This window comes from Oncorhynchus tshawytscha, linkage group LG01, assembly GCF_018296145.1.
Source record: "Oncorhynchus tshawytscha isolate Ot180627B linkage group LG01, Otsh_v2.0, whole genome shotgun sequence".
Taxonomy (NCBI): domain Eukaryota; kingdom Metazoa; phylum Chordata; class Actinopteri; order Salmoniformes; family Salmonidae; genus Oncorhynchus; species Oncorhynchus tshawytscha.
This window is the reverse complement of record NC_056429.1, coordinates 73442926-73469515: the sequence shown is the minus strand read 5'-3', so window position 1 is coordinate 73469515 and position 26590 is coordinate 73442926. Positions and strand designations below refer to the sequence as shown.

The 26590-nt window shown below is 45.1% G+C and overlaps 1 protein-coding gene across 3 annotated transcripts; it reads right to left on the bottom strand.

The window, feature by feature from the left end:
* Positions 1-373: 373 nt before the first annotated feature.
* On the bottom strand, positions 374-10208 carry LOC112256510 (CREB3 regulatory factor). 3 transcript variants are annotated; one of them, XM_024429823.2, is made up of 10 exons: positions 10016-10208; positions 9725-9802; positions 8807-8829; positions 8451-8567; positions 5063-5284; positions 4138-4699; positions 3651-3840; positions 3331-3404; positions 2883-3008; positions 374-2784 (listed from the first exon to the last, which is right to left on the bottom strand). In XM_024429823.2, exons 3-10 carry the CDS (start codon positions 8813-8815, stop codon positions 2666-2668), a joined length of 1419 nt encoding a protein of 472 aa, XP_024285591.1. In that variant the 5' UTR covers positions 8816-8829; positions 9725-9802; positions 10016-10208; the 3' UTR covers positions 374-2665. The 3 variants fall into 3 exon arrangements, with proteins under 3 accessions (XP_024285591.1, XP_024285606.1, XP_024285597.1); XM_024429838.2 differs by having other exon boundaries at positions 8451-8563; positions 10016-10207; XM_024429829.2 differs by having other exon boundaries at positions 10044-10207.
* Between the last annotated feature and the right edge of the window lie 16382 nt (positions 10209-26590).

Here is a 26590-nt window from a genome sequence, read left to right as displayed (position 1 = left end):
CTGACATGGCTGCAGTTACCTCTACCACAGATCTAGCAGAGTTGTATTGTCTGGTCAAGCCTTAGAACTTTCTCCCATTAATGCCTCTGTACCACTAGGATAAATTCTCGGTCCACTTGTTTTCTCAATCTTCATTGATGACCTGGTCAATGTCTATGAGAACCCGTTGTACCTTTATGTGTGTGTGGTTTTGCTGAGCATGCAAAATAATATCTCATTTACAGTTCACATGATACAGCAAACAGACCAGACTCCAGACATATTTCACATTGTTGTCCCTGTTGAATATGATCATAGCCCATTGTTTTTTCCAATTCAGTATAAATAGTATGAAATGCGCAAACATCATATAATCAACTCATAAAACACTTGGTAATTTAAGAATATAGATTTTTATTGACATACTATAGCAGCAGCTTCAACATAGTAAAATATACATTTACACAGACTGAACAAAACAATGTGTTCTATTTGTACAACACTATCTTTTTAGTTTGTTTCTTTTTCATGCACAGTCAGAGCTAATAATTGGTTCATAAAGGGGTTAACACACATAACAAAATGGCTTATTACATAAGAACTACTGCAAGCTCAGATGAATAGGCTAAAGCTTGAATAAGACTGGGATTAACTATCCTAGCAGATAACTGGACAATACACAGCTTTCTGAAACGACTGCCTCGGGTCTGTTAGGGCGTATGACTCCATACATGGTCATTTCCCAGACAAATCCATTCCTGATCAATATTTTCCCTTGATCACAATATACAGTACTTCTTTGAAAATCAACTTCAATAAATGTGCAAGATACTACATTTTTTGTTATGATCCTCTATATGGTTCCTGTGCTGTGACATGTTAACATACATGTCACTTATTTTCATGTGTGTTTATGCATGCATGTTAAGACATAACACTTTTGTGGGCAGTTATGAAATGTTCCATTATTATTTGGAATTATTGTTTGAGATTAATTGAGGATATGATCAAGCGTCCATTCAATTGAGGATTATTGCCATCTGTGGCAGGGCAGTTCATGACTACTGCAGTGTTAGTAAAGCTATAGCAGGAACTTGTACTTCTCACTGTGCTCCATCGTTCAAGTAAATAGACTACTGTGCTCCTACATTCAAGTACATTAAGTACAATGACAGGATTATGAGTGCAGGAAAGCTCTAGGTCCATATCCATAAAGTATCTCAGTGTAGGAGTGTTGGTCTAGGATCAGGTCTTCCCTGTCCTAATCTTATTAAGATTACGCTTTATGAACATGGGCCCTGGGATTATAAAGACTACACATCAAATGGGTACACTATGCTTTTCCTCTCAGAAATCACAGCAGGAAAGATGTACTCACTTCCATTTTTGCAAAGATAGAATAGTAAACGTTCAGGTTTGTAGGGGTTATAAAATTAGTATTTTTTTACCACAGATGAAGTTGTGTTTTCTATATTGTATTATATAGAAATATTAGTAGCACAAAGAGAGATGTGGTTCTGTGCATGTTAGTATTTACTCTCAAAGAGCATTCAAAGGCACAGGCTACACAAAGTACCATAGACCTAGATAGAGAGATCCAAATCTTTGAATCTAACAGTTACAGTACTGTGGGTTTAGGACAGGGATGGACAACTCTGGTACTCAGGGGTGCAGCAGCATCCTTTGGTTGTCTTATCTTCCTGTGGCACTTAATTTATCAATTAATATCACTCATTGCTGAGAGAACACACGCCCGGGCCCATGTCAAAAAATGTGTCTCAGAGTAGGAGAGCAGATTTAGGATCAGGTCCCCCCTGTCCATGGAATCCTATCCATTATGATCTAAAAGGAAAAAGCTAGCCTTTAATCAACTCCTACTCTGAGACTCTTTGTGAACATGGGCCCAGGTCTCCCAGGTAGAAGTCAGTCACTGATTTGCAGGAAAAAACTAAAACCAGTAAACACATTGCCTTCCTGAAGACCGGAGTTGCGCATTCCTGGTTTAAGGTTATTATTATCATCCTTTCTACACAAGGTTCATCTGTAGAGCAGTACAGTACATTATGATAGCAGTTTTAAAGAGGATCTGTAGAGATAGACAAAAATAGCATTTACCTTAAAGGATAGCAGAGACATAAAACGACCATGCAAGCAGCATCTTTGAGAACCATTGTGCAACATTCACATGATGCCAAAGTCGTCCCTCGGCTGTCTGTTTATCCATGCCCTTTTGGTTTACAGTACAATTCTAAATGGACGTCAAGCTAAACAGCTTACTCATCGTGTCCACTGTTATAAGCACCATATTCACTGTCACTCCTCTCCCTGTTCTCCGAGAATACATAGTGTATAACTACAACTAGCTAGCAGCACACAGTGTCTTCCTTTAGGCACAATGGGGTATACTACAGTACATAATGCAATAAATACACTGGAATCATGCACACTCCCTTATACACAAACACACACGCCATATGTTACCGTTCTGAGACACTCATCAACTATACTGTAGCAGCTAGAGACCAAGACACAGTGCAAGCCTAACAAGACAGTTCACCCAGATCCTATCTACCTAAGAGTTTGTGTGTGTGTGTGTCCGTCTATCTGTCCTACCTTCTCTCCATGTCAGAAAGTGCGAAGTGAAGGGAGAAGCGGACAGGATAGTGACTCTGGTGGGGAGAAGAGATTAGAGGCTAGGGTCCGATGACCCTCCTTCTCCCTGAGTCTCTCTGGTGCCCTGTCCCCCGGCATGGTTCTTCAAGATCCTCTCCACAAACACTTTGCCTCGACCTGCTACACGTGGCCCTGCACACACACACACAGACATGGAAGCACATAAACATCCACACAATTAACATACACTAACAGGGTCCCATGAAAGTGCAAACAATCTACATACTCACCAGCTGATTCCTTCAGAATGTCCTCCAGTCGATCTCTCAGAGCGCCTCGCTCTGTCTCTTCCTCTCTGCTCTCCACTCTCTGGCGGATCAGCTCCTTTATCTGCAGCACCGCCCCCAGCAGGCAATCTGAAGGAATTACACCATCAGAGACATGAAGGATTGACTGAAGGAGCTAAAATGGCAGCCTGGTCTTTAGGACCAGATGTAACACAGTAAATGTAAATACGGGACACTCAAATTAGTATGATATGTTACATTTGGTATGGTTACATAAGACAGATGGTTACTTAACGCGAATGTTTAGCAATCCAATGGTTAATTACAAACTTTTCAACTACTTGAAACATGGTCCTGGCTAGAAACACATTTTTACACCGTGGTTCACCACTAGACCCCATAACAACAGCTTTAGGTGGGTCACCGATTATGATAGGCATAAATTACTCACCATACTCCTGGTTCAGCCCCCACAGTTTGATTTTGTTGGCCTCATGCTGGGCTTTCTTTTTCAGCCGACACGCTCTTCAGAGAGAGAGAGAGAGAGAGAGAGAGAGAGAGGACAGTTTACCAACCTATCGCCAGGACTTATGCTCCACTACACTCACCCTCACTAGCACTTACTGTAGCTATACACACCCTGCTGTGCAAATCAAATGGATGTCTGAAAGTGCTGTGTGGAAAAGCCACCAGAAAATTAGGTCTCTATAGTTAGACAGGAAAGTCAGTGTGCGTGTGTGCGTGTGCATGTGTCCCGGGGTGTATGTGTACCTGGAGGCCAGTTTATTCCTCTCCTTTCGTGTTGGTGCCCTGGCAGTAACAGGCAGGTCACTGACAGGAGTCATGCCCTCCAGAGCAGAGCTGAGTGTGTGGAGCTGCTCCCCCAGGCTCTGTAGCTTCACAGGGCTAGGGGTCAGGTCACTGGCGTCTGTACGACGGGCTTTCCTCTGGCCTTGCTTACCTAGGGAACACACAGGGTTTTTGTCTGTAAGTCACTCTGGATAAGAGCATCTACTAAATTACTAAATGTAATTGTATGCTTCACCAACCACTCAATATGCAACTGACAGTACATTTTACATCTGAATTTCCTAGTGTGTATATGTGACCCACCGAATGAGTGTTGATAAATTAACACTGCCAGAGTGTTGGGTCTCCAACACCGTGGTTGTTGAAATGGACATAAATGTTCTCAATTTAATGTAAAATGTTTTACATCTTTCATTCCATTGTACATTTGTGGGCCTTGGGGTCTCACCATTGGTGGAGGTCCCCCCTATCAGGCACATGGTGCTGGGTAGGGTGCTAGGGCCCCAGATAATGTCCCCTCCATCTTTCTCTTCATCCTTTCCCTCATCTCTCCCTTTGGCTCTCCTGCTATCTCTTTCTCCATCTCTCCCCAGGTCTGCCTCACTGTAGAGGCTACATTCCCAGTAACACCAGCGTTTTTTTGGTCTCACATGGGGCTGAAGCTCCTCCTTTTCCTTCATTTGCTCCATGGCTTCTCTCCCCTCCTCTTTCTCATCTTCTTCCCCTTTCTCCTCCTCTCCAATATCACAGTCTGTTCCTTGACTAGACTCAGTGTCTAGCTCACTCTGTAGAGAGTAGTTATGTTCTTCACTGTGGACCTCCAGATCCACAGGAAGTGATAACCTCTCCTCCTGAACCACCTGATGCAGCCCTTTCCTATCTTCACTCTCCTGCCCTCTAGCCTCTTGGCTCCAGGGCCCTGGATCTCTCCCAGTCAGGGGGTGGTGTCCAGCCTTCCTCAGCTGCCTGCCCCCTAGTCTCGGGGATAACCATGGTTCTTCTCTGCTTCCCTGTGGAGAGCAAAACAGAGTAGGTAGAGGTTAAGGGCTCAGACACAACAATAGCGTTTGCTGGCCGAGAGTACTTAGTATCTCTGAACGTAATTTTCGCACCGATTTTACATGTAGAATCACGTGAAAAATGTTGGCACTCAGACATCTACACCAGGTGGTCCCTAAAACACAGCACGCTTAACATTCGGCAGACAAACGCTAGAGCCACAATCGGTGCGATGTGTGCGAGCGTTAAACCAGGGTAACTTAGATTTACATTCCCCAAATGCAGAGTTCCTAAGGAGTGACTTCCAGCGATCTAATGGATAAAGTCAGTGATGATGTTAATCTGGGTAATCTACGGTTATAAGTAACCCCTACCTCAGGTGAGACGGAAGAGCGTTCACAACTCGGTGGAGTCCTCTCTGGGCTGCCTTTGGTATAGCGTGTAATGTCATCCAGGGCCGAGACGTCCCAGCGACGCTCGGAGGTGTGTGTGTCATCAGTGGTAGAGTCTTCTAAGAGATCACTGAGTAACTCACATCCACGCTGCTGGCCTCGACGCAGGGACAGGGCTGGGGGCCCCAACATCACCACCACACACTACAGCACAGAGACAAAACATACACTACATGACCAAAAGTATGCGGACACCTGCTTGTCGAACATCTCATTCCAAAATCACGAGCGTTAACATGGAGTTGGTCCCCCTTTTCCTGCTATAACAACCTCCACCCTTCTGGGAAGGTTTTCCACTAGATGTTAGAACAATGCTGCGGGGAATTGCTTCCATTCAGCCACAAGAGCATTAGTGAAGTCAGGCACTGATGTTGGGCGATTAGCCCTGGCTCCAGGTCGGCGTTCCAATTCATCCCAAAGGTGTTTGATGGGGTTGAGTTCAGGGCTCTGTGCAGGCCAGTCAAGTTCTTCCACACCGATCTCGACAAACCATTTCTGTATGGACCTCGCTTTGTGCACAGGCATTGTCATGCTGAAACAGGAGAGGGCCTTCCCCAAAATGTTGCCATAAAGTTGGAAGCACCAAATCGTCTATAATGTCATTGTATGCTGTAACATTAATATTTCCTTTTACTGGAACTAAGGGGCCTAGTCCGAACTGGAGGTAGACCGATTATGATTTTTCAACGCTGATACCGATTATTGGCGGACCAAAAAATCCGATACCGATTAATCGGACGATTTAAATTTTAAAAAATGTATTTGTAATAATGACAATTACAACAATACTGAATTAACTTATTTTAACTTAATATAATACATCAATAAAATCAATTTAGCCTCAAGTAGATAATGAAACATGTTCAATTTGGTTTAAATCATGCAAAAACAAAGTGTTGGAGAAGAAAGTAAAAGTGCAATATGTGCTATGTAAGCTTGTGCTATGTAACCTTGCTCAGAACATGAGAACATATGAAAGCTGGTGGTTCCTTCTAACATGAGTCTTCAATATTCCCAGGTAAGAAGTTTTAGGTTGTAGTTATTATAGGACTATTTCCCTCTATACCATTTGTATTTCATTAACCTTTGACTATTGGATGTTCTTATAGGCACTTTAGTATTGCCAGTGTAACAGTATAGCTTCCGTCCCTCTCCTCGCTCCTCCCTGGGATCGAACCAGCACCACAACGACAACAGCCACCACATCGAAGCAGCGTTACCCATGCAGAGCAAGGGGAACAACCACCCCAAGGCTCAGAGCGAGTGAAGTTTGAAACGCTATTAGCGCGCGCTAACTAGCCAGCCATTTCACTTCGGTTACACCAGCCTCATCTCGGGAGTTGATAGGTTTGAAGTCATAAACAGCGCAAGCACGAAAGTGCTCTTTGAATGAATGTTTACGCGCCGGCTTCTGCCTACCACCGCTCAGCCAGATACTTAGATACTTGTATGCTCAGTCAGATTATATGCAACACAGGACACGCTAGATAATATCTAGTAATATCATCAACCATGTGTAGTTAACTAGTGATTATGATTGATTGTTTTTATAAGATAAGTTTAATGCTAGCTAGCAACTTACGTTGGCTTACTGCATTTGTGTAACAGGCAGTCTCCTTGTGGAGTGCAATGAATGAGAGAGAGGCAGGTCGTTATTGCGTTGGACGAGTTAACTGTAAGGTTGCAAGATTGGTTCCCCGAGCTGACAAGGTGAAAATCTGTCTTTCTGCCACTGAACGAGGCAGTTAACCCACCATTCCTAGGCCATCATTGAAAATAAGAATGGGGTCTTAACTGACTTGCCTAGTTAAATAAAGATTAAAAAAATAATAATAATAATAATATTTTTAAATCGGCGTCCAAAAATACCGATTTCCGATTGTTATGAAAACTTGAAATTGGCCCTAATTAATCAGCCATTCCGATTAATCGGTCGACCTCTAGTCCGAACCATGAAAAACAGCCCCAGACCATTATTTAATCAGTCCAGAGAACATGTTTACACTGCTCCAGAATCCAATGGCGGTGAGCTTTACGCCACTACAGTCGACACTTGGCATTGCACATGGTGATCTAAGGCTTGTGTCAAATACAAATCAATTGTGTCAAATACAAATCAATCTGCTCAGCCAAATACAAATCAATTTCATAAAGCTTCTGACAAACAGTTACTGTGCTGGTGTTGCTGCCAGAGGCAGTTTGGAACTCGTAGTGAGTGTTCCAACCGAGGACAGACGCTTTTTACACGCTAGGCGCCTTTATTCGTCACATGCCAGTCAAGATGCTCTCAATGGTGCAGCTGTAGAACTTTGAGGATCTGAGGGCCCATGACAAATCTCCAACCTTATGAGGGGGAAGAGGTGTTGGCATACCCTCTTCAAAACTGTGTTGGTGTGTTTGGGCCATGATAGGTCCTTAGTGATGTGGACACAGAGGAACTTGAAACTCTTGACCGTCTCCACTACAGCGATGTGAATGGGGGCGTTCTCAGCCCTCCGTTTCCTGTAGTCCACGATCAGCTTCTTTGTCTTGCTGACCTTGAGAAAGAGGAAGTTATCCTGGCACCACGCTGACAGGTCTCTGACCTACTCCCTAAAGGCTGTTTCATCGTCACCAGTGATCAGACCTACCACTGTCATATCGTCAGCAAACTTGATGATGGTGTTGGAGTCGTGTGCGGTCACGCAGTCGTGGGTGAACAGGGAGTACAGGATGGGGCTAAGCACGCACCCCTGAGAGGGCCCCTTGTTGAGGGTAAGCTTGGCGGATGTGTTGTTGCCTACCCTCACCACCTGGGGGCGGCCCTTCAGAAAGTGAAATATCCAACTGCAGAGGTAGTTGTTTAAGCCCATGGTTCTTAGTTTAGTGATGAGCTTGGAGGGCACTATGGTGTTGAACACTGAGCTGTAGTCAATGAACAGTATTCTCACATAGCTATTCCTTTCATCTAGGTGGGAAAGGGCAGTGTGGGGTGCAATAGACATTGCATCATCTGTGGATTTGTTGGGGCGTTATGTGAATTGGAGTGGGTCCAGGGTGTCTGGGTCGATGGTGTTGATGTGAGCCATGACCAGCCTTTCAAAGCATTTCATGGCTTCTTGGGCACGGGGACTATGGTGGTCTGCTTGAAACGTGGGTATTACAGACTTGGTCAGGAAGATGTTAAAAATGTAATTGAAGACACTTGCAATTGTTTATAATTATCTGGTCTTCACTTCCAAAGGTTGCTGTAATTTTGGGACTGATTCAGATGTGGGTCACACGACAAGAGGACTCGTGGCCAAAATAAAATGTTTTCCCCTGCACCTACCTGATCTGACTCTATGCTGCCCCCTGTAGGAGAGACGGTGAATGGCTCTGAAGTCGCAGATAACCCATGGGTCCCATACGCCTCACCAAAGAAAGGCTCCATCCCACTGCTACCTGGCTGGAGAGCAAGTGGGGGAAAGACAAAGAGAGAAGGGCAGGAGGCCAGAGAGAGAAAGATAAAGAGAGAGGGAAAGACAGATGACTATCAGTTCTCATATTGTACAATAGCCCCCATTACATCAGTAACCTAGCAACTTGACATGGAGTATCCATAGAAATACATTCTATTTCTATGGGAGTATCTTTATATTATGAAGTATAATGTATAATACAACAAAGTATAACAAGGCTGTGTACCTGAGGCATGGTGGTGCTTGGACCTGGTCAGAGGCAGAAGGAAGGGTTAGCAGTTTAGAACGGTTAGCTTCCTCATCATCAGTACACAAACCGCAAGAGGTCAGAGTTCACATCATCTCATAATATACTGACAGAGAGTTAGCCTTAACATTAACAAATGTTATAGAGCAGCTGAATTATCACTGCAGTAATACATATGCCTTAACAAGACCATATAGCGTCCATAAAATGTATTTATAGCTGGTAGAGAAAAGAAGGGATGATCTGCTACATACAGTTTGGGAGTCATTCAATCAAGAACCACTACTTATTATAATGTATGTATACTATGATTGTTCACATACTTTCTGAACAACTATCAGGACTGTTATAACAACTATTAGGAAAAACATAGGATTGCTGTTTCCATTGTATGAGCACAGAGCAAGCGAGCAAGCAGAGGAAAGACTCTCTAATATCCACAGCCAACCTCCTGTGCCCCAGATCCCTAAAATAGTAATAATCAGTCATTTCACTGTCTCTCTCTCTCTCACACACACACACACACACACACACACACACACACACACACACACACACACACACACACACACACACGAGATAAATAAATATCTCTAAGGAATTGTTCAGTGCATTCTAGAATGTTCCGTTGAACTCTAAAGTGGTGAAAAAAAGAGGAAGAAAGAGAGGGGTGCCTAGTTATTTCCAAGAAATAAGACAATAGCAACGTCTGTACTTGACAGCTGTCGGATGAATATTTTCATAAGAAACTGACTGTTATTCTCATACATAGACCCAAATCTAGCTGTATGTCCTTCAAGTCCTTTAAAACCAAATTTGGCAAAAAATATCACCCTGACACTGTCCCTGAAACCGAACATACGAAAATGCATTATTTTAAACGAACAGCTGTCTTACCTCCTGCATGGACGGTGTGTCACATTTTCCTATGTTGAAGCGCGCACCCGTCATCTGTCAACGCGCAGTCCCGCGATTCTGACAGAAAATAGGTTAAACGTTTGACCACTAAATATGATGCAACATATTAACGCTATTCCATTTTTATGAGTCCTACACATCTATAACATGGGATGCCACTGTTTAGAACACAGGAAGAGTGCATCAGTCGCATTGAGTGGCATATAAGAGCCGCAACAAATTAAAACCACCCTAACTAGGCTACAGGGACATTGCTCGATCCATGTTTACCTTTGCTGTAGTAGGCTAGGCTACTTACAGTCAACTGTTCCATCTGTCAAAAGTACAAAGTTACATATATCTCTGTAGACCGATTTACTTATCCACAAGTCCGCAGAAATGAATCGAATTGAAATAAATGAAATGTGGTCCTCTAGACGGCTATCGTCGCTAAATATTATTTGGTCATTGTTATGAACAGCTGGCTTTGGAATGGTCTAGCCATAGGGAAACAAGGAAACATTTTTAGTTATTTCTAATGAATACACACGTATGTTGTTAACATGTATTGCATTACTGTTATCAAAATAACATAGTCATGTTCAAGATTTCATTATGCTAGTCTATATTTCCTCTAAACACGGTAATGTGTAACTTTTTGATAAATAATTCCCCTCACATCCCAAATGGTTCCATCCAGGATCAGCTGTGAAGGTAGAGTGTAGGATTTGTTCTCAGGAACGAAGAGTAAGTCAGGAAGGAAATGAAACGAGAACACCAGTCATATAATTTGTGGAAGCAGATATGTCTGAAATGTAAGGGAAATTTCGAAATATATTGTGTGTGTGTGTGTGGGTGACAATAGTGGTAGGTGGATCAGTGGTAGGTGGATCGTTTGTCCAGATCTGCAATAGGCTAACTAATAATCATACCTCACATACAATTATTCAAACTGCATCAATTGTCTATATGAAGCCACAAGAACAAATAGGAATAGCTGAGAGGCCAGGTGCATCATTACGCATGAAAGAACAGTGAAGACATGCAGCTTAAAAAGCTCCCTATTGATCTTGTTTAGGAACAATACAATTATTCTACCTAGACTAGCTTACAACACCACAATGCAATGAATAATTGCATTATTGTTTTCAAGTGAGTACAAAATTGGCGAGTACAAAATGGCGCAAAAGCCATGTGATTTGAATGTTTAATTCAAAATGTATTGCCTTTTATATGTGGCATAAACACAACCAGTGACAATGCTTTAGTTTGATTAGGCTACTTCAAAAGTCTCCTGTAAGCATGCACACGATCGTCCAAAATATAATTTCAATTACCATCCAACCTTTTTATGTGAGTGAAGTACATGTTGGATAAAAAATGTAATGACATCATGAAAAGCATGCAGTTTATTACATATTAAATAAGTTATGGTTAACTTCACAGGATGGTGAAAGTACACAGTGATGAGATTGATGCTCCTTTCAATAAATATTGAGAGTCTTATTTTGGTGACATGATGATCGATGCTTGGCTGCCGTTTGACAAATAAAAATAATGTCACACTGTTGTACATGATAATCTCGTCATCTCGGCTATACTCAAGGGCGTAACTTTGTCATATTGGGTGGGTCTGGGTCAGTAGGTTTCAGGGTCAGCACCTGTCTAGGGGGGTCCAGGGGCATTACTTTTTTTTAAAGAAATAACTCTGAAAATGTTGTTTCTGGTGAATTTTTAAGGGAAATTACATCCCAAACTTTCCTGATAATTGGTCAGTATATCCCAACCGCAACTGAAATATCAATAATTTCTGTATTACTGTAAACTGTTGGTCAAACTATATCAGTTCAGAAAGTAACCACGCTTGGTCATTTTTTTGTAGAACAACTATGAGAAAGTCAGTTCTGGGGTTTGTTCAGTTCAATTGAACGTTTGCTATGTTGCATAACGGGTTGTAATGAATGACACGTTTCCCAAAAGTATCATTCAGTGTTTTTAAACAAACTTTCAGGTAGTCTACGTTTCCTCTGTTTGATGGGTGTGGCGGGTTGTAGCTTGAAGCAATGAGTGGTGTATTTTCAAGAGCAGTGGTGCATTTTGAGCCCACAACCCAACCCCTCCCCATTTTTCAACTGGTCGTTCAGAGCAGCTGTAAAAAAAAAAAAGAAGGCCTTCTGAACCTGACTGGCCTTCAGATCTGTCACCTATCTCATTTCCTACCAATCATGGCACTTGGACGTACTCTACAGCTCCACCCCGTGCACCTCAAGTCAGAGAAACCTCAAGGAGACTCCCTCTCCTGTCGTGGAGCCACAGTCAGTCGCTGCCATGGGAACTGTTCTGGCTGCCGTTTCAGAGTAGTCCTCTACTCCCTTTGAATCCCTGCTAGTTGAGGCAGATGCCCAAGGTTCAACTGTCTGCTATCCTGGAACTTTCAGCCACAAAGACGCCACCTGTTATCCCTCAGGAGCCCCTCCCTGTTCCTTGCCCAGAGCCCAAGCCCCCCAGGTTGGAGCCACAGCCTGCAGCTAAAGCAGAGGTCTAACACAGTTCCCTTCCTCCCTGGCAGGTCCAGAGTCAGTTTCCCTGGCAGGTCCAGAGTCAGTTTCCCTGTTGGGTCCAGAGTCGCTTTCTCTGTCAGGTCCAAGGTTATCAGCACTAGGCTTCCAACCTTATAGTTTCGCTGTCTCCAACTCTAGTCGGCCCTCAGTTCACTGCTCCATCAAGCTATAAGTTCACTGCCCAACTCGGTCATGTCACGCCTTGGTCATAGTATTTTGTGTTTTCGTTATATATTTGGTCAGGCCAGGGTGTGACATGGGTTTATTTTGTTGTGTTTCGTATTGGGGTTTTGTAGGCATTGGGATTGCGGCTGAGTAGGGGTGTAGCATAGGTTTGGCTGCCTGAGGCGGTTCTCAATCAGAGTCAGGTGATTCTCGTTGTCTCTGATTGGGAACCATATTTAGGTAGCCGGGGTTTCACTGTGTATTTTGTGGGTGATTGTTCCTGTCTTTGTGTTTGCACCAGATAGGGCTGTTTCGGTTTTCACATTACGTTTATTGTTTTTTTGTAAGTTCGTGTTTTTATTATTATTTATTAAACATGGATTGCAATAACCACGCTGCATTTTGGTCCGATCCTTGCTACACCTCTTCGTCAGAGGAGGAGATAGAAGAAAGCCGTTACAGAATCACCCACCACACCCGGACCGAGCGGCGTGGTAACAGGCAGCGACAGCAGGAGCAGCGAAAGGAGGAATGGACATGGGAAGACGTTATGGACAGCAGGAGTATGGAGTATACGACTTGGGAGGAAATAGACAGGTGGGCGGTCGACCCAGAGAGAGTGCCGGAGCCCGCCTGGGATTCGCTGGAGCAGTGCGAAGAGGGCTATAGGAGAATGGAGTCGAAGAGAAAGACACGGCGGCGCAGAAAGAAACCCGAAAAGCAGCCCCAAAAATGTATTGGGGGGGGGCTCAGGGAGAGAGTGGCAGAGTCAGGAGTCAGACCTGAGCCAACTCTCCCTGTTAATCGTGAGGAGCAGCGATCAAAGGACTTCTGGACTTGGGAAGAGATATTGGACGGAAAAGGACCCTGGGCACAGCCTGGTGAATATCGACGCCCCAAAGAAGAACTGGAGGCGGCGAGAGCGGAGAGGCGCTGGTATGAAGAGGCAGCACGGCGACGCGGATGGAAGCCTGAGAGTCACCCCCAAGAATTTATTGGGGGGGGGGGCTCACAGGGAGTATGGCGATGCCAGGTAGGAGACCTGCGCAAACTCCCTGTGCTTACCGGGGGGCTAAAGAGACCGGGCAGGCACCGTGTTATGCTAGTGAGCGCACGGTGTCTCCAGTGCGGGTGCATAGCCCGGTACGGTACATACCAGCTCTTCGTATTAGCCGGGCTAGAGTGGGCATCGAGCCAAGTAAAGTTGGGCAGGCTCGGTGCTCAAGAGCTCCAGTGCGCCTGCACGGTCCGGTCTATCCAGAGCCACCTCCAAACACCAGTCCGCCGGTGGCAGCTCCCCGCACCAGGCTTCCTGTGCGTGTCCTCGATCCAGTACCACCAGTTCCAGCACCACGCACCAGGCCTTCAGTGCGCCTCGCCTGTTCAGCACAGCCAGAGTCTTCCTTCCCTCTAGCGCTGCCGGAGCCTCCCGCCTGTTCAGCACAGCCAGAGCCATCCTTCTCTCTAGTGCTGTCGGAGCCTCCCGCCTGTTCAGCGCAGCCAGCGTTTTCCTCCTCTCCGGCGCTGTCGGAGTCTCCCGCCTGTTCAGCGCTTCCAGAGCCTTCCTCCTCTACAGCGCTGCCGGAGCCTCCTGCCTGTTCAACGCAGCCAGAGCTGTCAGTCTGCATAGAGCAGCCAGAGCTGCCAACCTGCATGGAGCAGCCTGAGCTGTCAGACTGCATGGAGCAGCCTGAGCTGTCAGTCTGCATGGAGCAGCCTGAGCTGTCAGTCTGCATGGAGCAGCCTGAGCTGTCAATCTGCATAGAGCTGCCAGTCTGCATGGAGCAGCCAAAGCTGCCAGTCTGCATGGAGCAGCCAGAGCTGCCAGTTTGCATGGAGCAGCCAGAGCTGTCAGTCTGCATAGAGCTGCCAGTCTGCATGGAGCAGCCAAAGCTGCCAGTCTGCATGGAGCAGCCAGATAAGCCAGTTTGCATGGAGCAGCCAGAGCTGTCAGTCTGCATAGAGCTGCCAGTCTGCATGGAGCAGCCAACGCTGCCAGTCTGCATGGAGCAGCCAGAGCTGCCAGTCTGCATGGAGCAGCCAGAGCAGCTAGATCCGCCAGTCAGCCATGATCTTCCAGATCTGCCAGTCAACCAGATTCTTCCAGATCTGCCAGTCAACCAGATTCTTCCAGATCTGCCAGTCAGCCATGATCTTCCAGATCTGCCAGCCAACCAGACTCTTCCAAATCCGCCAGCCAGCCAGGATCTGCCGGAGCCAACTACCTGCCTGAGCTTCATCTCAGTACTGGGCTTCCTCTCAGTACTGGGCTTCCTCTCAGTACTGGGCTTCCCCTCAGTACTGGGCTTCCCCTCAGTCCCGGGCTTCCCCTCAGTCCCGAGCTGCCCCTCAGTCCCGAGCTGCCCCTCAGTCCCGAGCTTCCCCTCAGTTCCGAGCTGCCTCAGTCCCGAGCTGCCCCTCAGTCACGAGCTGCCCCTCAGTCCAGTGGGGTTCTGGGTGAGGACTATTAGGCCATGGTCGGCGGCGAGGGTGGATTATCCCAGGACACGAAGGGGAGGAACTATTACATTAATGGAGTGGGGTCCACGTCCCGAGCCGGTGCCGGAGCCGCCACCATGGACAGACGCCCACCCGGACCCTCCCTATGGTTTTGAGGTGCGTCCGGGAGTCCGCAACTTGGGGGGGGTTCTGTCACGCCTTGGTCGTAGTATGTTGTGTTTTCGTTATATATTTGGTCAGGCCAGGGTGTGACATGGGTTTATTTTGTTGTGTTTCGTATTGGGGTTTTGTAGGCATTGGGATTGCGGCTGAGTAGGGGTGTAGCATAGGTTTGGCTGCCTGAGGCGGTTCTCAATCAGAGTCAGGTGATTCTCGTTGTCTCTGATTGGGAACCATATTTAGGTAGCCGGGGTTTCACTGTGTATTTTGTGGGTGATTGTTCCTGTCTTTGTGTTTGCACCAGATAGGGCTGTTTCGGTTTTCACATTACGTTTATTGTTTTTTTGTAAGTTTGTGTTTTTATTATTATTTATTAAACATGGATTGCAATAGCCACGCTGCATTTTGGTCCGATCCTTGCTACACCTCTTCGTCAGAGGAGGAGATAGAAGAAAGCCGTTACAGGTCAGCAGCCTCTGGCCTCAGTTGATCAGTCGGCAAGCAGTCAGCTCCTTCAGGGCTACACGCCAAACCTCCTGCCCTAGTTCTAGGCCCTGGGTCTCCTGTCCCACTAGGAACCCATCCACCTGTCCCAAATTCAAATCAAATCAAATCAAATGTTATTTGTCACATACACATGGTTAGCAGATGTTAATGCGAGTGTAGCGAAATGCTTGTGCTTCTAGTTCCGACAATGCAGTAATAACCAACAAGTAATCTAGCTAACAATTCCAAAACTACTACCTTATAGACACAAGTGTAAGGGGATAAAGAATATGTACATAAAGATATATGAGTGAGTGATAGTACAGAGCGGCATAGGCAAGATACAGTAGATGGTATTGAGTGCAGTATATACATATGAGATGAGTATGTAAACAAAGTGGCATAGTTAAAGTGGCTAGTGATACATGTATTACATAAAGATGCAGTAGATGATATAGAGTACAGTATATACATATACATATGAGATGAATAATGTAGGGTATGTAAACATTATATTAGGTAGCATTGTTTAAAGTGGCTAGTGATATATTTGACATCATTTCCCATCATTAAAGTGGCTGGAGTTGAGTCAGTGTGTTGGCAGCAGCCACTCAATGTTAGTGGTGGCTGTTTAACAGTCTGATGGCCTTGAGATAGAAGCTGTTTTTCAGTCTCTCGGTCCCAGCTTTGATGCACCTGTACTGACCTCGCCTTCTGGATGATAGTGGGGTGAACAGGCAGTGGCTCGGGTGGTTGATGTCCTTGATGATCTTTATGGCCTTCCTGTAACATCGGGTGGTGTAGGTGTCCTGGAGGGCAGGTAGTTTGCCCCAGGTGATGCGTTGTGCAGACCTCACTACCCTCTGGAGAGCCTTACGGTTGAGGGCGGAGCAGTTGCCGTACCAGGCGGTGATACAGCCCACCAGGATGCTCTCAATTGTGCATCTGTAGAAGTTTGTGAGTGCTTTTGGTGACAAGCCAAATTTCTTCAGCCTCCTGAGGTTGAAGAGGCGCTGCTGCGCCTTCTTCACGATGCTGTCTGTGTGGGTGGACCAATTCAGTTTGTCTGTGATGTGTACACCGAGGAACTTAAAACTTACTACCCTCTCCACTACTGTTCCATCAATGTGGATAGGGGGGTGTTCCCTCTGCTGTTTCCTGAAGTCCACAATCATCTCCTTAGTTTTGTTGACGTTGAGTGTGAGGTTGGGCAAAACTAGCGCTTAGCTATAAGTTCCCTGCTCAGCTAGGTTTACAGCCTCCCGCCATACCTGTCTTTCAGTCTTCAGTCTTAGTAGTAGGTTCCAAATCTGCTGCCCTGTCAGGCCCTTTCCAGGCCAAATTTGAATATTTGAATATTATCTTCCATGACTGCAAGGTCCAATAGGAATTCAGGGAACTCAGTGAGGAATGCTGTATATTGCCCAGGAGGCCCGTAAACAGTAGCTATAAAAAGTGATTGAGTAGGCTGCATAGATTTCATGACTAGAAGCTCAAAAGACAAAAATGTTTTTGTTTTTTTGGTAAATTGAAATATGCTATCATAAATGTTAGTAACACCTCCGCCTTTGCGGGATGCGCAAGGGCGGAGGTCACTAGTTTAACCAGGAGGTGAGGCCTCATTTAACACAGTAAATTCATCAGGCTTAAGCCATGTTTCAAACAGGCCAATCACATCAAGATTATGATCAGTGATTAGTTCATTGACTATAACTGCCTTGGAAGTGAGGGATCTAACATTATGTATCCCTATTTTGAGATGTGAGGTATCACAATCTCTTTCAATAATGGCAGGAATGGAGGTGGTCTTTACTCCAGTGAGATTGCTAAGGCAAACACCGCCATGTTTAGTTTTGCCCAACCTAGGTTGAGGCACAGACACGGTCTCAATGGGGATAGCTGAGTTGACTACACTGACTGTGCTAGTGGCAGACTCCACTAAGCTGGCAGGCTGGCTCACAGCCTGCTGCCTGGCCTGCACCCTATCTCGTTGTGGAGATAGGGGAGTTAAAGCCCTGTCTATGTTCGTGGATAAGATGAGAGCACCCCTCCAGCTAGGATGGAGTCCGTCACTCCTCAGCAGGCCAGGCTTGGTCCTGTTTGTGGGTGAGTCCCAGAAAGAGGGCTAATTATCTACAAATTCTATCTTTTGGGAGGGGCAGAAAACAGTTTTCAACCAGTGATTGAGTTGTGAGACTCTGCTGTAGAGCTCATCACTCCCCCTAACTGGGAGGGGGCCAGAGATAATTACTTGTTGCCGACACATCTTTCTAGCTGATTTACACGCTGAAGCTATGTTGCACTTGGTGACCTCTGACTGTTTCATCATAACATCGTTGGTGCCGACATGGATAACAATATCCCTATACTCTCTGCACTCGCCAGTTTTAGCTTTAGCCAGCACCATCTTCAGATTAGCCTTAACGTCGGTACCCCTGCCCCCCTGGTAAACAGTGTATGATCGCTGGATGATTCGTTTTAAGTCTAATACTGCGGGTAATGGAGTCGCCATTGACTAGGGTTTTCAATTTGTCAAAGCTAATGGTGGGAGGCTTCGGCGTCTCAGACCCCATAACAGGAGGAGTAGAGACCAGACAAGGCTCGGCCTCTGACTCCGACTCGCTGCTTAATGGGGAGAACCGGTTGAAAGTTTCTGTCGGCTGAATGAGCGACACCGGTTGAGCATTCCTACAGCATTTCCCTCCAGAAGCCATGAGAAAGTTGTCCGGCTGCGTGGACTGTGCGTGGGGATTTATACTACCATCTGTACTTACTGGTGGCACAGACGCTGTTTCATCCTTTCCTACACTGAAATTACCCTTGCCTAACGATTGCGTCTGAAGCTGGGCCTGCAGCACAGCTATCCTCGCCATAAGGCGATCGTTCTCCTGTATATTATGAGTACAGCGACTGCAATTAGAAGGCATCATGTTAATGTTACTACTTAGCTTCGGCTGTTGGAGGTCCTGACGAACCACGTCCAGATAAAGCGTCCGGAGTGAAAAAGTTGAATGAAAAAAAGTTGAATAAGGGAAAAACTAAAAATATAAATGGCAATGAAAAAGTAAAAAACGTAAAGTTGTCAGGTAGCAAAGTAAGGTTATTTGTCAAATGATAGTCAAGCATCGATCATCATGTCACCAAGATCAGACCCTCAATATTTATTGGAAAAGAGCATCAAGATCACTGTGCGCTTTCACCACCCTGTGAAGTTCATCATAAGTTATTTCCACTGTAGTTTAAAAAAATATGTTTTTAACCTTTATTTAACTATGCAAGTCAGTTAAGAACAAACTCTTATTTTCAATGACAGCCTAGGAACAGTGGGTTAACAGAATGACAAATTTGTACCTTGCCGGCTCAGGGATTTGAACTTGCAACCTTTCAGTTACCAGTCCAACACTCTAACCACTAGGTTACCCTGCCGCCCCAATGAAGACATATATATATTTAAGGGTGACAACACAACACTACATAAAGAGAGACCTAAGACAACAACATAGCAAGGCAGCAACACATGACAACACAGCATGGCAGAAATGCAACATGGCAACTACATGGTAGCAACACAACATGGTAGCAGCACAAAACATGGTACAAACATTATTCGGCACAGATAACAGCACAAAGGGCAAGAAGGTAGAGACAACAATACATCATGCAAAGTAACCACAACTGTCAGTAAGAGTGTTCATGATTGAGTCTTTGAATGAAGAGATTGAGATTAAACCGTCCAGTTTGAATGTTTGTTGCAGCTCATTCCAGTCACTAGCTGCAGCGAACTGAAAAGACAAGCGACCCAGGGATGTGTGTGCTTTGGGGACCTTTAAAAGAAAGTGACTGGCAGAACGGGTTTTGTATGTGGAGGATGAGGGCTGCAGTAGATATCTGCAGTAGATTTAAATGGTCAAAACCATTCATCTTGAGGTAACGGGGGAGTGGGGTTCCAAAATGCAATAATATGGCACGCAATTTGACCATTTATAAAATGGTAATATCTTTTTTTTCATACAGACTAGCTCAAAAAGAAGTTAAACTTGACCTATTGACCTATTTTAGGTCACAACTCTTGAAGAGGAAGAAATTTGCAGGTGTGTCTGATTAATAAACAATGCAATACTGGTGGGTGGTAACATTTAAATAAAACCTATCCCTGAAAAGAAATTTAGACATAAAAGTATTTGCACATCAACTTGTAGTTGGGTAATATTTGACATCCACTTAGTGTACAAAACATTAGGAACACCACACTAATATTGAGTTGCACCCCCTTTTGCCCTCAGAACAGCCTCAATTCATCAGGGCATGGACTACAGGGTGTTGAAAGCGTACCACAGGGATGCTGACTGATGTTGACTCCAATGACTCCCACAGTTGTGTCAAGTTGGCTGGATGTGTTTGGGTGGGGGACCATTCCAGATACACATGGGAAACTGTCGAGCATGAAAAACCCAGCAGTCTTACAACTCTTACTTCCTACCATACCCCGTTCAAAGACAAAATATTTTGTCTTGCCCATTCACTCTTTGAATGGCACACATACACAATCCATGTCTCAATCGTCTTAAGGCTTAATAATCTTTCTTTAACCTGTCTCCTCCCCTTCATCTACACACAGATTGAAGTGGATGTAACAGGTGACATCAATATGGGATCATAGCTTTCACCTGGATTCACCTGGTCAGTCAAAATGTGTAGAATTGCAGGAAATTTGCTTAAAAACAGCTAAATTCTCTCTCAGTCTCATTCTCCCTCATCCAACCTGTTTTCTTAAAGGGGGGTGGGGGGGAGCCCCCTGGAGGTTGGTGCCCTGGGTCCCCAAATGCGGTAGTCCAGCCCTGCAGCAAATGCATTCATATGTTCTGACTGCCATCTTATTCTGATTAGGCCTATCTTCACCAAAGCTTTATACAGAAGATAATTATTTTGATTTAAAGTTAGCCAAGGGCATCCATTGAACTCCTCTACACACCCCTTTCAGCTCTGGCCCTCTGGCCCTGTTTCTGTAATGATCTGCAGCCTTAGTATATAACTGTACCAATTGGCTTTGTTTAGCCGACTGAATGCCAATAATGTCTGTCTTCACCCAGCAGGTGTCAGTAAAGATCCAGTTGTGTTTTGAATTGATGCACAGACAGTGCCTTCAGAAAGTATTCACACCCCTTGACTTTTTCCACATTTTGTTGTCTTACAGCCTGAATTTAAGATTTATTAAATACATATTTTGTGTCACTGGTCTACATACAATACACCATAATGTATTGTCAAAGTAGAATTATGTTTTTAGAATTTGTTTACTAATTAATTAAAAATGAAAAGCTAAAATGTCTTGAGTCATTAAGTATTCAACCCTTTGTTATTGCAAGCCTAAATAAGTTCAGGAGTAAAAATTTGTTAAACAGGTTATATACGTTGCATGGACCCACTCTGTGTGGAACAATAGTGTTTAACATGATTTTTTAATGACTACCTCATCTCTGTACCCCAAACATACAATTATCTTTAAGGTCCCTCATTCGGGCAGTGAATTTCAAACACAGATTCAACCACAAAGACTAATGAGGTTTTCAAATACCTCACAAAGAAGGGCACCTTTTGGTAGATGGAGACATTAAATATCCCTTTGAGCTTACTAAAGTTAATAATTACACTTTGGATGGTGTTTCAATACACCCAGTCACAACAAAGATACAGTCGTCCTTCCTAACTCAGTTGCTGGAGAGGAAGGAAACTGCTCATGGATTTCACCACAAGGCCAATGGTGACTTTAAAACGGCTAAAACAGAGTTTAATGGCTGTGACAGGAGAAAACTGAGGATGGATCAAGAACATTGTAGTTACTCCACAATACTAACCTAAATGACAGAGTGAAAAGAAGGAAGCCTGTACAGAATACAAATATTAAAAAACATGCATACTAAAGTTAAACTGCAGAAAATGTGGCAAAGAAATTAACTTCATGTCCTGAAAACAAAATGTTATGTTTGGGGCAAATCCAGCACAATACATCACTGAGTACCACTCTTCATATTTTCAAGCATAGTGGTGGCTGCATCATGTTATGGGTATGCTTGTCATCTGCAAGGACTAGGATGTTTTTCAGGATAAAAGTAAACGGAATAGAGTTAAGCACAGGCAAAATCCTAGAGGAAAACCTGGTTCAGTCTGCTTTACAACAGACACTGGGATACAACTGTAACTTTCGGCAGGACAATAACCTGAAGACAAGGCCAAATATACACTGGAGTTGCTTATCAAGATGATATTGAATGTTCCTGAGTGGTGTATTTACATTTACATTTACATTTTGATTTAGAATCTATGTCAAGACTTGAAAATGATCAACAAGCAATCTGACATAGCTTGAAGAATTAATAAATAAATGATGTGCAAATATTGTAAAATCAAGGTGTGCAAAGCTCTTAGAGACATACCTGTCACACCCTGATCTGTTTCACCTGTCCTGTGCTTGTCTCCACCCCCCAGCAGGTGTCTCCCATTTTCCCCTATATACCTGCGTTTTCTTGTTTTTTTCCCTTTTTCTCCCCAATTTCATGGTATCCAATTGTTTTTTAGTAGCTACTATCTTGTCTCATCACTACAACTCCCATATGGGCTCGGGAGAGACGAAGGTTGAAAGTCATGCATCCTCCGATACACAACCCAACTACAACCCAACCTTAACACAGCGCGCATACAACCCGGAAGCCAGCCGCACCAATGTGTCAGAGGAAACACCATGCACATGGCAACCTTGGATAGCACGCACTGCGCCCGGCCCACCACAGGAGTCGCTGGTGCATGATGAGACAAGGACATCCCTACCGGCCAAGCCCTCCCTAACCCAGAAGACGCTAGGGCAATTGTGCGTCACCCCACAGACATCCCGGTCACGGCCTGTTACGACAGAGCCTGGGCGCGAACCCAGAGTCTCTGATGGCACGCTGCAGTACAGCGCCCCTAACCACTGCGCCACCCGGGAGGCTTACCTGTGTTTTCTGTTGGTCTGTTGCCAGTCTTATCAAGTCTTACCAGGTGTTCTGCAGTTTTCCAGTTTCTCTTGTTTTTGTTTTCTAGTCCTCCCGGTTCTGACCATTCTGCTCGCCCTGACCCTGAGCCTGCCTGCTGTTCTGTCTTTGTTTGATGTTGTTGTGGATTACCGACCTCTGCCTGTGCTGAGCCTGCCTGCCGTTTAGTCCCTTATTGACGCTGTCTTGGATTACCAACCTCCCAGCAGACTCAGACCAGTTTCACAATGCCGTCTCCTCTCAAGGAGCCACCATTGGAAGACACAAGGAGTTACTTCAAAATCTTATGGAAGTTTTCCAGACCTTGGCCGAACTCCATGACCGCACTTTCAATACATTGCTGGAGCAATTCTGCGGATTCTCTGTTAGGCAGCCAGCCACAACAGTAACCTCCCACCCTCTCAGTAACCCCGGTGTCAGCAGAGCGTCTCCTCAGCTCATCCCGGCTTCCCGAGAACCCTGCCTACCTCCTCCGGAGTGCTACTCCAGAGATTCGGGAACCTGTCGGCCATTTCTCTTCCAGTGCGCCCTCATCTTCGAGTAGCAGCCCTCTTCTTTTCCCTCGGACCGCTCGAAGATAGCTGATGGCCGGGAGGGCTCTCGCCTGGGCTACGGCGGTGTGGGAGCAACAATCCACCATGTGCTTCAGTCAAATCAAATCCAATTTTATTTGTCACATACACATGGTTAGCAGATGTTAATGCGAGTGTAGCGAAATGCTTGTGCTTCTAGTTCCGACAATGCAGTAATAACCAACAAGTAATCTAGCTAACAATTCCAAAACTACTACCTTATAGACACAAGTGTAAGGGGATAAAGAATATGTACATAAAGATATATGAATGAGTGATGGTACAGAGCGGCATAGGCAAGATACAGTAGATGGTATTGAGTGCAGTATATACATATGAGATGAGTATGTAAACAAATCAAATCAAATCAAATGTTATTTGTCACATACACATGGTTAGCAGATGTTAATGCGAGTGTAGCGAAATGCTTGTGCTTCTAGTTCCGACAATGCAGTAATAACGAACAAGTAATCTAACTAACAATTCCAAAAAACTACTGTCTTATACACAGTGTAAGGGGATAAAAAATATGTACATAAGGATATATGAATGAGTGATGGTACAGAGCAGCATAGGCAAGATACAGTAGATGATATCGAGTACAGTATATACATATGAGATGAGTATGTAAACCAAGTGGCATAGTTAAAGTGGCTAGTGATACATGTATTACATAAGGATGCAGTCGATGATATAGAGTACAGTATCTACGTATGCATATGAGATGAATAATGTAGGGTAAGTAACATTATATAAGGTAGCATTGTTTAAAGTGGCTAGTGATATATTTACATCATTTCCCATCAATTCCCATTATTAAAGTGGCTGGAGTAGAGTCAGTGTCATTGACAGTGTGTTGGCAGTAGCCACTCAATGTTAGTGGTGGCTGTTTAACAGTCTGATGGCCTTGAGATAGAAGCTGTTTTTCAGTCTCTCGGTCCCAGCTTTGATGCACCTGTACTGACCTCGCCTTCTGGATGACAGCGGGGTGAACAGGCAGTGGCTCAGGTGGTTGATGTCCTTGATGATCTTTATGGCCTTCCTGTGGCATCGGGTGGTGTAGGTGTCCTGGAGGGCAGGTAGTTTGCCCCCAGTGATGCGTTGAGCAGACCGCACCACCCTCTGGAGGAGAGCCCTGCAGTTGCGGGCGGTGCAGTTGCCATACAGCCCGACAGGAGGCTCTCGATTGTGCATCTGTAAAAGTTTTCGAGGGTTTTAGGTGCCAAGCCATATTTCTTCAGCTTCCTTAGGATGAAGAGGCGCTGTTGTTCCTTCCTCACCACACTGTCTGTGTGGATGGACCATTTCAGTTTGTCAGTGATGTGTACGCAGAGGAACTTTAAGCTTTCCACCTTCTCTACTGCAGTCCCGTTGCTGTGGATAGGGGGTTGCTCCCTCTACTGTTTCCTGAAGTCCACGATGATCTCTTTTATTTTGTTGACATTGAGTGAGAGGTTATTTTCCTGGCACAATACTCCCAGAGCCTCGCCTCCACCCTGTAAGCTGTATCGTTATTGATAGCAATCAATCCTACTACTGTTGTGTCGTCTGCAAACTTGATGATTGAGTTGGAGGCGTGCGTGGCCATGCAGTCATGGGTGAACAGGGAATACATCAGGGGGCTGAGTACGCACCCTTGTGAGGCTCCAGTGTTGAGGATCAGTGCAATGGAGATGTTGTTTCCTACCTTCACCACCTGGGGGCGGCCCGTCAGGAAGTCCAGGACCCAATTGCATAGGGCAGGGTTCAGACCCAGGGTGTCACGCTTAATGATGAGCTTGAAGGGTACTATGGTGTTGAATGCTGAGCTACAGGCAATGAACAGCATTCTTACATAGGTATTCCTCTAGTCCAGATTGGATAGGGCAGTGTGCAGTGCGATGGAGATTGCATCGTCTGTGGATCTATTGGGGCAGTAAGCAAATTGAAGTGGGTCTAGGGTGTCAGGTAAGGTCGAGGTGATATGATCCTTAACTAGCCTCTCAAAGCACTTCATGATGACAGAAGTGAATGCTACGGTGCGATAGTCATTTAGTTCAGTTACCTTAGCTTTCTTGGGTACAGGAACAATGATGGACATCTTGATGTGTGTGGGGACAGCTTACTGGGATAGGGAGAGATTGAATATGTCCGTAAACACTCCAGCCAGCTGGTCTGCGCATTCTCCCCGGACTCGGCTAGGGATGCAGTCTCGGCCGGCCGTCTTGCGAGGGTTAACACGCTTAAATGTCTTACTCACGTCGGCTATGGAGAAGGAGAGCCCACAGTCCTTGGGAGCGGGCCGCGTCAGTGGCACTGTGGTATCCTCAATGTGGGAAAAGAAGGTGTTTAGCTTGTCCAGAAGCAAGGCGTCGGTGTTTGTGTCAGACCCTGCCACATACGACTTGTGTCAGAGCCACTTTCCACTTTGTCTCTATACTGATGTTTTGCCTGTTTGATTGCCTTACGGAGGGAATAACTACACTGTTTGTATTCTGCCAAAATCCCAGTCACCTTTCCATGGTAAATGTGGTGGTTCGAGCTTTCAGTTTTGCCAGAATGCTGCCATCTATCCACAGTTTCTGGTTAGGGTAGGTTTTAATAATCACAGTGGGTACAACATCTCCTATACACTTCCTGATAAACTTAGTCACCGTATCAGTATACTCATCAGTGTTATTCTCGGATACAACCCAGAACATATCTCAGCCCGTGTGATCCAAACAATCTTGAAGCATGGATTTCGATTGGTCAGACCAGCATAGAATAGTCCCTAGCATGGGTACTTCCTGTTTGAGTTTCTGCCTACAGGAAGGGAGGAGCAAAATGGAGTCGTGATCAGATTTGGGGGAGGGGCTTGTAGGCATCCAGGAAGTTAGAGCAGCAGTGGTCGAGTGTTTTAGCAGCGTGAGTACTGCAGTCAATATGTTGGTTGCGTTTTCCTCAAATTTGCTTTGTTCAAATCCCCAGCTACAATAAATGCGGCCTCAGGATATGTGGTTTCCAGTTGGCATAAAGTCCAGTGAAGTACTTTGAGGGCCGTTGCAGTAATATACATGGCTGTGACTATAACCGAAGAGAAGTCTCTTGGGAGGTAATATGGTCGCCATTTGATTGTGAGGTATTCTAGGCCAGGTGAACACAAGGATTTGAGTTCCTGTATGTTATCACAATCACACCATGAGTACTGTGATTGCTAGCACAGACTGAAGTATGTTCCAGGATTTCTCCAATTGCATTGAGGAGTACACAACATCAGTCATTGGCTTCATCAATAAGTGCTTCGATGACGCCGTCATCCCCTTAGTGACCGTACGTACACCCCAACCAGAAGCAATGGATTACAGGCAACATCCGCACTGAGCTTAAGGCCAGAGCTGCCGCTTTCAAGGAGCGGGGCTCTGACCCGGAAGCTTATAAGAAATCCCGCTATGCCCTCCAACGAATCATCAAACA